This window comes from Oncorhynchus keta, chromosome 35 (assembly GCF_023373465.1).
Source record: "Oncorhynchus keta strain PuntledgeMale-10-30-2019 chromosome 35, Oket_V2, whole genome shotgun sequence".
Classification (NCBI taxonomy): domain Eukaryota; kingdom Metazoa; phylum Chordata; class Actinopteri; order Salmoniformes; family Salmonidae; genus Oncorhynchus; species Oncorhynchus keta.
Window position 1 is genome coordinate 76,047,558 of NC_068455.1, and position 14,051 is coordinate 76,061,608.

Below are 14,051 nucleotides of genomic sequence, written 5' to 3' on the forward strand. Positions count from 1 at the left end.
AAGTTTGCGGTCACCTAGAAATGTTATTGTTTTCCATGAAAACATAAATGAAATGAGTTGCAAAATGAATAGGAAATATAGCTAAGATGTTGGTTATAAATAATGATTTTTAATTGAATTGTGTCCTTCAAACTTTGCTTTTGTCAAAGTATCCTCCACTTTCAGCAATTACAGCCTTGGCATTCTAGTTTTCAATTTGTTGAAGTGATCTGAAGAGATTTCACCCCATGCTTCCTGAAGCACCTCCCACAAGTTGGATTGGCTTGATGGGCACTTCTTACGTACCATACAGTCAAGCTGCTCCCACAACAACCCAATAGGGTTGAGATCCGGTGACTGTGCTGGCCGCTCCATTATAGACCGAATACCAGCTGACTGCTTCTTCCCTCAGTAGTTCTTGCATCGTTTGGAGCTGTGCTTTGGTTCATTGTCCTGTTGTAGGAGGAAATTGGCTCCGATTAAGCGCCATCCACGGGGTATGGCATGGCGTTGCAAAATGGAGTGATAGCCTTCCTTCTTCAAGATCCCTTTTACCCTGTACAAATCTCCCACTTTACCACCACAAAAGTACCCCCAGACAGGGAGCAACTATTTGTGAAAATGTTTTGTTTTTTTAAACAGAAATACCTTATTTACATAAGTATTCAGACACTTTGCTATGAAACTCGAAGTTGAGCTGAGGTGCATCTTGGGGGTGGGGTATGGAGGGGGGTTCAGGGGACAATGGGGGGGGGTCGGCGGCCTGGTGATTTAGAGCTTGGGCCGGTGGCCCAAATTGGTTCGGGTCCCAATTGGTCGACGTGCCCTTGGGAGGGGCACTTGACCCTGTTTGCTCCTGTGGGTCTCTCTAGATGAGAGTCTGTGGGTCTCTCTAGATGGGAGTCTGTGAGTCTCTCTGGATGGGAGTCTGTGGGTCTCTCTAGATGAGAGTCTGTGGGTCTCTCTGAATGGGAGTGTGGGTCTCTCTAGATGAGAGTCTGTCGGTCTCTCTAGATGGGAGTCTGTGAGTCTCTCTGAATGGGAGTGTGGGTCTCTCTAGATGAGAGTCTATGGGTGTCTCTAGATGGGCGTCTGTGGGTCTCTCTAGATGGGCGTCTGTGGGTCTCTCTAGTTGAGAGTCTGTGGGTCTCTCTAGATGAGAGTCTGTGGGTCTCCCTAGATGAGAGTATGTGGGTCTCTCTCTGGATGGGAGTCTGTGGGTCTCTCTAGATGAGAGTCTGTGGGTCTCTCTAGATGAGAGTCTGTGGGTCTCTCTAGATGGGAGTCTGTGAGTCTCTCTAGATGGGAGTCTGTGGGTCTCTCTGGATGAGAGTCTGTGAGTCTCTCTAGATGGGAGTCTGTGAGTCTCTCTAGATGGGAGTCTGTGGGAGGCTCTATAGCTGTATGGATCTGTAACTGCTACAGTGTAGTTTAGTAGGATGGAGGCTCTATAGCTGTATGGATCTGTAACTACTACAGTGTAGTTTAGTAGGATGGAGGCTCTATAGCTGTATGGATCTGTTACTACTACAGTGTAGTAGGATGGAGGCTCTATAGCTGTATGGATCTGTTACTACTACAGTTTAGTAGGATGGAGGCTCTATAGCTGTATGGATCTGTAACTGCTACAGTGTAGTTTAGTAGGATGGAGGCTCTATTGCTGTATGGATCTGTAACTGCTACAGTTTAGTAGGATGGAGGCTCTATAGCTGTATGGATCTGTAACTGCTACAGTTTAGTAGGATGGAGGCTCTATAGCTGTATGTATTCATTAGAATTTCTTGCCGCGTTCTGTGAAATGTAGTTAACCCGGAAACTTTATTCATGCCTACTTTATTCCGGGGGATTTCTTTGTGTGCCGTACCCTCAAGCCGGAAGTTGTTGGTATCCATCAAATATTTCATACGTAGCTAACTAACTGAATTGATGATTTATCGCCCATCTAATTGGGGTGCATTTATAACTAATGCCTTCCCCAAAAAGCCATAAATGAAGAAATTGGTGGCTCACAAGACCTAATACGAGTAACGACGTTATTCCCGGTAAGTGTCCATAGATGGCTAACGACGGTGGCTAACTACCTCTAAACCTGGCTAACGGGCTAGGTAGCTGGTGAGCAATTGCTCCCTGGCTTTCCAGCAAACAGGAATACATAGATAGTAGCTAGCTAGCTAACCGAAAATGTAACATTAGCTAGCTAATAACACAGCGAGACATCATAGCTACCTTTCGCTTATTTCGCCGTCTCATGAGTCAGTGGCCAGTTTACTAATGACAACAAAGCAATTGGCTAAGCAGAAACAAACTAATAATTGGTTTGCGTGTCTAGTGGTTAGCTTGTGTATTTCTTCTGACAAATTGGTTTTCTGTCCAATGTTGTGTGTGTGTAGCCGGCGGGTTGCCATGGCTACTAGGATGAAGTTAAAACTGAAGACCGTGTTTGTCCTCTACTTCATGGTCTCACTTATGGGCCTCATCTACGCTCTCATGCAGCTTGGTAAGACTGTCTATCTCTCCTTTCCTTGTCTTCTCTTTCCTCGTCACCTTTACTTGTATCCTGTCCGCATCTCTCTTGGTTCCTTTCCCCTGTCTCCTCTCCTTTGTTATCACTGACAGTCCTATGAAGTCCTCTTAGATCAGTAGTCTCACAGGAATGTATCACATCGTTATTGAGACAATTGTTGTTTGGTGAACATAGTCCTAACCAGAGCAATACCTTTACAAATAAGATATATAAATATATGGCTTTGGTCCTAACTAACCTTTACTTCCATGAGATGTAGTGCACTGAATAGGAGACAGGAATTGGGCTGCATTTCAATTGACTGAATGGGAGACAGGAATTGGGCTGCATTTCAATTGACTGAATGGGAGAGAGGAATTGGGCTGCATTTCAATTGACTGAATGGGAGACAGGAATTGGGCTGCATTTCAATTGACTGAATGGGAGACAGGAATTGGGCTGCATTTCAATTGACTGAATGGGAGACAGGAATTGGGCTGCATTTCAATTGACACCTTAACTGACTGTGTAACCTGTTTCTGTCCTCAGGCCAGCGCTGTGACTGTGCAGAGCATGACATGCCCAAGGACCGTACTATCTCTCGTCTGCGGGGGGAACTGCACCGGCTGCAGGAGCAGATGAGGAAGGCTGAGCCCACCAAACTCCCTCAAAAACTAGCAGTGAAACCGGCCCAACCCACCATCTACGTCATCACACCAACCTACACCAGGTAGGAAGATGGAGAGAGACACACACACTTTCTCTACCGCCTGTTGTCTCTTCCCTCGCTCTTTCCTTTCCTTGCTCCATCTCTAACATTCTCTCCATCCCTTTCTCTAGGTTTGTCCAGAAAGCCGAGTTAACCCGGCTTGCCCAGACGTTCCTCCATGTCCCTCAGCTCCATTGGATACTGGTGGAAGACTCTCCCCATAAAACCCCTCTGGTCTCTGGGTTCCTGGCCTCCAGTGGCCTGGCCTACACACACCTCCACACTCCCACACCACGCGACCGCAAACTACAGGAGGTGGGTTCAGATCCGGTCGCTGACCAGGCACACTATTTTGCGTGTCAGTCATCTGCCAGATCTCACAATGCCTAGATAGCTAACTGCATTATATAAAGAAATCTGATACACATCCTTATTTACTCACTTCCAAACTCCTACAGGGTCTACATTTAAATTAAAACAAAGAATTAATAAAATTACCATATTGATTGATGGATTTATCATTTGATTTATTGAATGGTCATTCCCCCAGGGTGACCCTAGCTGGTTGAAACCCCGCGGGGCGGAGCAGAGGAACGAGGGGCTGCGGTGGCTGAGAGAGGACAGGAGGGGGCAGCCTGGAGCAGACACACAGCTGGGGGTGGTCTACTTCGCTGACGATGACAACACATACAGCCTACAGCTATTTGAGGAGGTAGGAGACAGATGCACAGGATCTGACGTCTTCTAGCTCTTCAACCATGGGGGCTGTGCCAGCTCATTGCCCAAAATATTCTGAGTTAACTTCCTCTTTTCAAGAAATAGACTTGGTATAGTATAATTGACTTGACAACCAACAAGACATTGAAGTTTAGCTTTCAAAATTAACCACAAAATTGTGTTTTTTTTACCCCTTTATTCTCCCCAATTTCGTGGCATCCAATTGGTAGTTAGTCTTGTCTCATCGCTGAAACTCCCGTACGGGCTCGAGAGAGAGGCGAAGGTCGAGAGTCCTGCTTCCTCCGAAACACAACCCAACCAAGCCGCACTGCTTCTTGACACAATTCCCGCTTAACCCGGAAGAAAGCCACACCAATGTGTCGGAGGAAACACCGTACACCTGCTAACCGTGTCAGAGGCAGAAGTCGCAATGGGACAAGAATATCCCTGCCGGCCCAACCCACCCTTAACCCGGACGATGCTGGGCCAATTGTGCGGTTCGCGGCCGGCTGCGACAGAGCCTGGACTCGAACCAAGATTTCTAGTGGCCACTCGGGATGCCATGAACCACAAAATTAAGAACTATATTTAACTATCACCCACTGGTGTATTGCATTCTTGTGACTAGTTTAAAACTTGTCTGTAACATCTCTCTAGATGTGTGGTACCCAGCATGTGTCTAACATCTCTCTAGATGTGTGGTACCCAGCATGTGTCTAACATCTCTCTAGATGTGTGGTACCCAGCATGTGTCTAACATCTCTCTAGATGTGTGGTACCCAGCATGTGTCTAACATCTCTCTAGATGTGTGGTACCCAGCGTGTGTCTAACATCTCTCTAGATGTGTGGTACCCAGCATGTGTCTAACATCTCTCTCTAGATGTGTGGTACCCAGCATGTGTCTAACATCTCTCTAGATGTGTGGTACCCAGCGTGTGTCTAACATCTCTCTCTCTAGATGTGTGGTACCCAGCATGTGTCTAACATCTCTCTCTCTAGATGTGTGGTACCCAGCGTGTGTCTAACATCTCTCTCTCTAGATGTGTGGTACCCAGCGTGTGTCTAACATCTCTCTAGATGTGTGGTACCCAGCGTGTGTCTAACATCTCTCTCTCTAGATGTGTGGTACCCAGCGTGTCTAACATCTCTCTCTCTAGATGTGTGGTACCCAGCGTGTCTAACATCTCTCTCTCTAGATGTGTGGTACCCAGCGTGTCTAACATCTCTCTCTCTAGATGTGTGGTACCCAGCGTGTGTCTAACATCTCTCTCTCTAGATGTGTGGTACCCAGCGTGTGTCTAACATCTCTCTCTCTAGATGTGTGGTACCCAGCGTGTGTCTAACATCTCTCTCTCTAGATGTGTGGTACCCAGTGTGTGTCTAACATCTCTCTAGATGTGTGGTACCCAGCGTGTGTCTAACATCTCTCTAGATGTGTGGTACCCAGCGTGTGTCTAACATCTCTCTCTCTAGATGTGTGGTACCCAGTGTGTGTCTAACATCTCTCTCTCTAGATGTGTGGTACCCAGCGTGTGTCTAACATCTCTCTCTAGATGTGTGGTACCCAGCGTGTGTCTAACATCTCTCTCTAGATGTGTGGTACCCAGCGTGTGTCTAACATCTCTCTCTAGATGTGTGGTACCCAGCGTGTGTCTAACATCTCTCTCTCTAGATTTGTGGTACCCAGCGTGTGTCTAACATCTCTCTCTCTAGATTTGTGGTACCCAGTGTGTCTAACATCTCTCTCTCTAGATGTGTGGTACCCAGTGTGTGTCTAACATCTCTCTCTCTAGATGTGTGGTACCCAGTGTGTCTAACATCTCTCTCTCTAGATGTGTGGTACCCAGTGTGTGTCTAACATCTCTCTCTCTAGATGTGTGGTACCCAGTGTGTCTAACATCTCTCTCTCTAGATGTGTGGTACCCAGTGTGTCTAACATCTCTCTCTCTAGATGCGTGGTACCCAGCGTGTGTCTGTGTGGCCAGTCGGCCTGGTGGGAGGGATGAGATATGAGAGACCTGTGGTCGAGGGGGGTAAGGTTGTACGCTTCCATACTGGCTGGCGCCCCAGCCGCCCCTTCCCATTGGACATGGCTGGCTTCGCCGTGTCGCTCAAGCTGGTGATAGCCAATCAGGACGCATGTTTCGACGGCGACGCACCGATGGGGTTCTTGGAAAGCAGCTTCCTGCAGGGATTGGTTACCATGGATGAACTGGAACCTAAGGCGGAGAATTGTACTAAGGTGTGTGTTGGGTGTGGATAAGGGGGGGGGGTTGCTAAAGATAGAATAGTGGTGTTGAACTGGTGATGTTTTTAGTGTAGGGAGGTTGTTGATGGTGTAGGGGGGATGTTTAAACGTCGTGTGTGTGTGTGTGTGTGTGTGTGTGTGTGTGTGTGTGTGTGTGTGTGTGTGTGATTGACAGGTGTTGGTGTGGCACACGCGGACAGAGAAGCCCAAGATGAAACGAGAGGAAGCGCTTCAGAAACAAGGCCTGGGGTCTGATACTGCTGTAGAGGTGTGAGAACAACACACACCTACAACTACACACACCTACAACTACACACACCCACTACATCTGCTTTAAAACTTTTCATGCGTCTGAAAAAGGCTCCCTGTATAGTGCAATACTTTTGTCAAGTTAATGGGTCTCTAGCTGTACATGTTCACTTAATGGGTCTCTAGCTGTATGGGTTCACTTAATGGGTCTCTAGCTGTACGGGTTCACTTAATGGGTCTCTAGCTGTAAGGGTTCACTTAATGGGTCTCTAGCTGTAAGGGTTCACTTAATGGGTCTCTAGCTGTAAGGGTTCACTTAATGGGTCTCTAGCTGTACGGGTTCACTTAATGGGTCTCTAGCTGTATGGGTTCACTTAATGGGTCTCTAGCTGTACGGGTTCACTTAATGGGTCTCTAGCTGGGTTCACTTAATGGTTCAGCTGTAATGGGTCTCTAGCTGTTCACTTAATGGGTTCTAGCTTAATGGGTCTCTAGCTGGTCTCTAGCTGTAGGGTTCACTTAATGGGTCTCTAGCTGTGAGGGTTCACTTAATGGGTCTCTAGCTGTGAGGGTTCACTTAATGGGTCTCTAGCTGTACGGGTTCACTTAATGGGTCTCTAGCTGTACGGGTTCACTTAATGGGTCTCTAGCTGTACGGGTTCACTTAATGGGTCTCTAGCTGTACGGGTTCAGTTAATGGGTCTCTAGCTGTACGGGTTCACTTAATGGGTCTCTAGCTGTGAGGGTTCACTTAATGGGTCTCTAGCTGTGAGGGTTCACTTAATGGGTCTCTAGCTGTGAGGGTTCACTTAATGGGTCTCTAGCTGTACGGGTTCACTTAATGGGTCTCTAGCTGTACGGGTTCACTTAATGGGTCTCTAGCAGTACGGGTTCACTTAATGGGTCTCTAGCTGTACGGGTTCACTTAATGGGTCTCTAGCTGTACGGGTTCACTTAATGGGTCTCTAGCTGTACGGGTTCACTTAATGGGTCTCTAGCTGTACGGGTTCACTTAATGGGTCTCTAGCTGTACGGGTTCACTTAATGGGTCTCTAGCTGTACGGGTTCACTTAATGGGTCTCTAGCTGTACGGGTTCACTTAATGGGTCTCTAGCTGTACGGGTTCACTTAATGGGTCTCTAGCTGTACGGGTTCACTTAATGGGTCTCTAGCTGTACGGGTTCACGTAATGGGTCTCGAGCTGTAAAGGTTAACTTAAGGATTGGCCCTTTTTTTTTCAATTTTTGCCTAAAATGACATACCCAAATCTAACTGCCTGTAGCTCAGGCCCTGAAGCAAGGATATGCATTTTCTTGGTACCATTTCAAAGGAAACACTTTGAAGTTTGTAGGAATGTAGGAGAATATAACACATTAGATCTGGTAAAAGAAAATACAAAGAAGGGAAAGAAACTTTTTTTTTTGTACCATCATCTTTGAAATGCAAGAGAAAGGCCCATAATATATTATTCCAGCACAGGTGCAGTTTAGATATTGGCCACTAGATGGCAGCAGTGTATGTGCAAAGTTTAAGTCTGATTGCATTTCTGTTCAAAATGTAGTATCAAGACTGCCCAAATGTGCCTAATTTGTTTATTAATGACCTTTCATGTTCAAAACTGTGCACTCTCATCAAAACAATAGCATGGTATTATTTCACTGTAATAGCTACTGTAAATTGGACAGTGCAGTTAGATTAACAAGAATTTAAGCTTTCTGCCAATATCAGATATGTCTATGTCCTGGGAAATGTTCTTGTTACATTAGACCTCATGCTAATTACATTAGCCTACGTTAGCTCAACCTTCCCGCAGGGGACCGGTCTCTCGAGCTGTAAGGGTCCCCCACGTTTAAGGATTTTGCCCTAGCAGTACTTAGCTGATTCTTTTAAATAACCAACTCATCACTATAAGCTTTGGTTATTTGAATCAGCTGTGTAGATGTTAAGGCAAAAACCAAAAGGTGCACCCAAGGAGGGGGGGGTTTTGGAACCCTGTTCCAGCTAGCTGTACTATGCTGATGCTGTATATGGAATGAACAAGATATTCTTAGTGGTACCCTATCCTGTGGCATTTAGGGTGGCATTTAGGAAGCAGACACAATGTACATAATGTAAGATATTATCTGAAGACTGTTTTTAAGACCAGTCAACCTATTTAAATTTGTCGTAACTGTGAATGTGTTTTGTTTGTGTATGTAGTTCCAGTCAAAAGTTTGGACACACCTACTCATTCAAGGTTTTTAATTATTATTATTTATTTTTTTACAGTTTTCTACATTGTAGAATAATAGTGAAGATATCAACACTATGAAATAACACATATGGAATCATGTAGTAAAGCCAAAATAAATACAATTTTTAAAAAAAATACTTCTAAATATATTTTAGCCACCCTTTGCCTTGATGACAGCTTTGCACACTCTTGGCATTCTCTCAACCAGCTTCATGAGGTAGTCACCTGGAATGCATTTCAATTAACAGGTGTGTCTTGTTAAAAGTTAACCTGTGGAATTTCTTTCCTTTTAAAGTGTTTGAGCCAGTCAGTTACAGCAGATAGCCCTATTTGGTAAAAGACCAAGTCCATATTATGGCAAGAACAGCTCAAATAAGCAAAGAGAAATGACAGTCAATCATTATTTTTTCAGACATGAAGGTCAGTCAATCTGGAAAATTTCAATAACTTAATAAAGGTTTTTTGATTCACGCAGCCAAAAGAAATGCTTCAGAGTTCAAGTAACAATTAACTGTTCAGAGGAGACTGCGTGAATCAGGCCTTCATGGTCAAATTGCTGCAAAGAAACCACTACTAAAGGACACCAATAATAATAATAAGAGACATGAGCAATGGACATTCGACCAGTGGAAATCTATCCTTTGTAATACCCCCAGTCCAAATTTCAGATTTTTGTTTCCAACCGCCATGTCTTTGTGAGACGCGGAGTAGGTAAACAGATCTCTGTATGTGTGGTTCCTACCATGAAGCTTGGAGGAGGAGGTGTTGATGTGTCAGGGACAATTTTCTGGTGACACGGTCAGTGATTTTATTTAGAATTCAAGGCACACTTAACCAGGATGGCTACCACAGCATTCTGCAGCGATACGCCATCCCACCTGGTTTGCGCTTAGTGGGACTATAATTTGTTTTTCAACAGGACAATGACCCAACACACCTTCAGGCTTTGTAAGGGCTATTTTACCAAGAAAGAGAGTGATGGAGTGCTGCATCAGATGACCTAACCTCCACAATCACTCGACCTCAACCCAATTGAGATGGTTTGGGATGAGTTGGACGGACTGCAGAGTGAAGGGAAAGCAGCATATGTGGGAACTCCTTCAAGACTGTTGGGAAAACCATTCCAGGTGAAACTGGTTGAGAGAATTCCAAGAGTGTGCAAAGCTGTCAAAGGCAAAGGGTGGTAACTTTGAAGAATCTCAAATATATCATATTTTGATTTAACACTTTATTTGGTTACTACATGATTCCATATGTATTATTTCATAGTGTTGATGTCTTCACTGTTATTCTACAATGTAGAAAATAGTAAAAAATAAAGAACAACCCTTGAATGAGTAGGTGTGTCCAAGCTTTTGTTTGTGTGTGTGTGTGTGTGTGTGTATGAGAGAGAGTACTAGGGTAGCAGAATTCTGGGAACCTTCCCCAGGTTTTCTAGAAGTCCCAGTTGGAAGATAACCGCGCACGAGTCGGGAGCAAGCATGAAATCTGGAATCTTCCAACCAGGATTTTCTGGAAAACTGTAGTTTAGCCACCATTTGTGTATTACTAGAGTACTTGGCAGTAGATAATGATACTAAGTGGTTGAGTGTACTGTGCTGCCTGTTGAATCTGTCTGTAAGAACGTTATTAAGTGCAGCCCAAATGGCATCCTAGTCCCTTTTTATAGTGCACTACTTTTGACTATGGTCTATTAGGGCTCTCCAAAGTAGTGCACTATATACAATATATAGGTTGTCATTTGGGAAGCATTCCTCAGTATTATGTGGCCGTTGTCTTAATTGTCCCTGCCTTGAAAATACATTATTTAATCAGGAAAATAAACATTTTGTTGTTTTGTGAAATTCTTCTTGCCGTTTTGTCTTCTTCAGAGGAATTTCAGGAAATGACCGTGTCTGGCTTTTGTCCAGTTTCACTGAACGGAGGCATTTTATTAGGCTCGTGTCAGCGACTTTGAAAGACACACTAACCCACATGTTCTCTGTGTGACTCCCATTTATAGAGAATAAAGGCTAGGTAGTGACAACGATGAGCTGTCACATTGAAGACTGAAGAAGCCAGTGAGAGAATCTACAGTCTTAACTTTTGTCTTTCTTTAAAAAAATAAATCTTGTTTATTTTGGCGCTGAGCCGTCACCGTGGCGACGAGCAGTCTGCTGGAGGGCAACTTTCCTCGTCTGTGTGTCAACTTTGTCTCTATCTGACTGCCTTCATTACCCTGCTTGTCTCTCTTCCTGTGTCTTTGGCATAGTAAGGACCTATCTTTAACACACAGTCTGTATGACCATGATGGTAAACCCTGTTCCTTGAGTCCCAAATGTTGGCCCCCTATTTACTATATACAGTGAGCTCAAATTATTGGTACGGTGACACACATTTGTTGTTGGGTTTGGCTCTGTACTCCAGCATTCCTTAATTTGAAATGATACAATAACTGAGGTTAAAGTGTAGACCGTCAGTTTTAATCTGAGGGTATTTTAGTGAGTAGTGAGTAAGTTAGACGCACGAATATCACACCCCGAAGACATGCTAACCTCACACCCTTACAATAACAGTGGGGGTTAGCATACCCCCAAGACATGCTAACCTCTCACCATTAAAATAACAGGGGGGGTTAGCATAGCCCCAAGACATGCTATTCTCTCACCATTACATTAATTGGGGGTTAGCATACCGCCAAGACATGCTACATGCTAACCTCTCACCATTACAATAACAGTGGAGGTTAGCATACCCCAAGACATGCTAACCTCTCACCATTACAATAACGGGAGGTTGTATATAAGTGTAACTTCATCACATCACGTGCATCGCACAACAGAGACTGACCAATAGAATGCTGTGGATTCACCAGCTCTCACTTTCTCCCGTCGTGCTGTTTACAAACAAACACCTGACTGTCTCAACTGTTCTGGGGAACTATGGTAAAGCTTCATATTTTGAAATACTGTGACAGGAAAAAGGCAACCTGCTTTATCTCCTAAAAGCTACCCTCCTGTAGGTTTTGGCTCCAAGCCCAGTTGTAACTAACCTGATTCAGTTTATCAACCAGCTAATTATTAGAATCAGGTGAGCTAGATTAGGGTTGGAGCGAAAACCTACAGGACGGTAGCTCTCCAGGAACAGGGTTGGAGAGCCCTGTCCTAAGGTACTGTATTGCACAAATTCACTGCAGGTAATAACGTAAAAAGTAGTGGTAGTGTTCTTATTTACAATAAAAGTGACTCCAAAATGTTAAAATACATTATTTACCTTTAATTTCAAATGGGCACAAAATAATCTGTAACAACCAAAACAAACAGAAAATAGATCCCAAAAATGTGTAGAATCACAATCTTGATGTAGTCATTGAGTGTATATGGAAATATATGGAAAATATAAATCAAAACTGGATGGTGTAGAGATAGATGGGAGGGGTTGAGGGTAGCTGAAGGATGGGAGTAAAAACAAGATAACTAATGTAAAATATACTGTGTCTGTAAAATGTATAGTGTGTATAAGCTGGAAGTAGAAGCCTAAGTGTTGTTCATTAGTTTACTCCAATTAGGAGAGGGGTGGCAGGGTTAGGGGAATATAATAAAGGAAATAAATATTGAAAAACAATTATATATATATTATATTGAAAATTGGAAATGGTGCAGACAATGACATTGATGGAAGCTGCAATCTATTTGCTATGTTGAAACTGACCCCCCCCAAAAAGAATGCTGTAATTTCTAAACAGTCCACCCGATAACGATTAAAATACCCTAAAATTAAGGCTGACAGTCTGCACCTTAACCTCATAATCATTGTATTATTTCAGTGCTGGAGTAAAGACCCAAAACAACAAATGGAGCTAAAATGGGCCCATAGGGTTCTGGTTCAAAAGTAGTGAACTATGTAGGGTACAGCTTGCCATTTGGAACATAAACGGTAACTGGTGACTTAGTCTCTTCCTGTGTTCCGGAACCCTAATTGTCCTATAGCTTCTGAACACAGCTGGGTCTTTGATTGACAGCTGTTCCGCCCACTCCGGTGGGAGTGTATAGTGATTATGACCATATATGGAATTTCAATCCCTCTCTCTCTCTCCAACTTCCCCTGCGGTGTGGGTGCGTTGTCAGGTGAGTAATCAGACTAGTGGCCATGAATCAGATGACACACACACGGTTTGATCCTGTGATTCACACACGACATGTTGGATCACAGTAAGTGGCACACCACATCCTAACAGAGCAAGGCCATGCTGCCTCGTGTGTGTGGTAGATGTGGTAGAGACAAAGGGATAGGGTAATTATCTGGGTGGTAAAGAACCTGGGATGAAGAAATACTCAGTGCTCACACCCTTGTTTTACATCCCAAACACACACACACACACACCACATTCCTTTGGATACCAAAGGAGCGACACGAGTACTATTCAAATAACTCTTGTATATGAAATTACAAGTTTGTATTGTACCCTCACAACAGACCCTCACAACACACCAGACTGACCCTCACAACAGACCAAACTGACCCTCACAACAGACCAAACTGACCCTCACAACAGACCAAACTGACCCTCACAACAGACCAAACTGACCTTCACACATACCAAACTGACCCTCACACAAACCAAACTGACCCTCACAACAGACCAAACTGACCCTCACAACAGACCAAACTGACCCTCACAACAGACCAAACTGACCCTCACAACAGACCAAACTGACCTTCACACAGACCAAACTGACCTTCACACAGACCAAACTGACCCTCACAACAGACCAAACTGACCCTCACAACAGACCAAACTGACCTTCACACAGACCAAACTAACCCTCACACAGACCAAACGGACCCTCACAACAGACCAAACTGACCCTCACAACAGACCAAACTGACCCTCACAACAGACCAAACTGACCCTCACAACAGACCAAACTAACCGTCACACAGACCAAACTGACTCTCACACAGACCAAACTGACCCTCACAACAGACCAAACTGACCCTCACACAGACCAAACTGACCCTCACACAAACCAAACTGACCCTCACAACAGACCAAACTGATCCTCACAACAGACAAAACTAACCCTCACACAGACTAAACTGACCCTCACAACAGACCAAACTGACCTCACACAGACCAAACTAACCGTCACAACTGACCCTCACACAGACCAAACTGACCCTCACAACAGACCAAACTAACCATCACAACAGACCAAACTGACCCTCACAACAGACCAAACTGACCCTCACAACAGACCAAACTGACCCTCACAACAGACCAAACTGACCCTAACACAGACCAAACTAACCCTCGCACAGACCAAAATGACCCTCACACAGACCAAACTGACCCTCACAACAGACCAAACTGACCCTCACAACAGACCAAACTAACCCTCACACAGACCAAAGTGACTCTCACACAGACCA

The 14,051-nt window shown here is 44.5% G+C and overlaps 1 protein-coding gene across 3 annotated transcripts; it reads left to right on the forward strand.

The window, feature by feature from the left end:
* The first annotated feature begins 1,834 nt into the window (after nt 1-1,834).
* On the forward strand, nt 1,835-10,810 carry b3gat3 (beta-1,3-glucuronyltransferase 3 (glucuronosyltransferase I)). Of its 3 annotated transcripts, none has more exons than XM_052497762.1 (8): nt 1,835-2,021; nt 2,370-2,476; nt 3,032-3,212; nt 3,323-3,506; nt 3,742-3,903; nt 5,861-6,151; nt 6,333-6,425; nt 10,642-10,810. In XM_052497762.1, the coding sequence occupies exons 2-8, from the start codon at nt 2,383-2,385 to the stop codon at nt 10,657-10,659; spliced, it is 1,023 nt and encodes a 340-aa protein (XP_052353722.1). In that variant the 5' UTR covers nt 1,835-2,021; nt 2,370-2,382; the 3' UTR covers nt 10,660-10,810. The 3 variants fall into 3 exon arrangements, with proteins under 3 accessions (XP_052353722.1, XP_052353721.1, XP_035609404.2); XM_052497761.1 differs by lacking the exon at nt 10,642-10,810 and adding an exon at nt 9,559-10,483; XM_035753511.2 differs by lacking the exon at nt 10,642-10,810 and having other exon boundaries at nt 6,333-6,821.
* The last annotated feature ends 3,241 nt before the right edge of the window (nt 10,811-14,051 follow it).

Coding starts and splice junctions, on each gene's coding strand:
- b3gat3 (XM_052497761.1), top strand. CDS start 2,383: ATGGCTACTAGGATGAAGTTAAAACTGAAGACCGTGTTTGTCCTCTAC. Junction 3,904..5,860: donor GCCTACAGCTATTTGAGGAG/GTAGGAGACAGA, acceptor CTCTCTCTCTAG/ATGCGTGGTACCCAGCGTGT. Junction 6,152..6,332: donor AGGCGGAGAATTGTACTAAG/GTGTGTGTTGGG, acceptor TGTGATTGACAG/GTGTTGGTGTGGCACACGCG.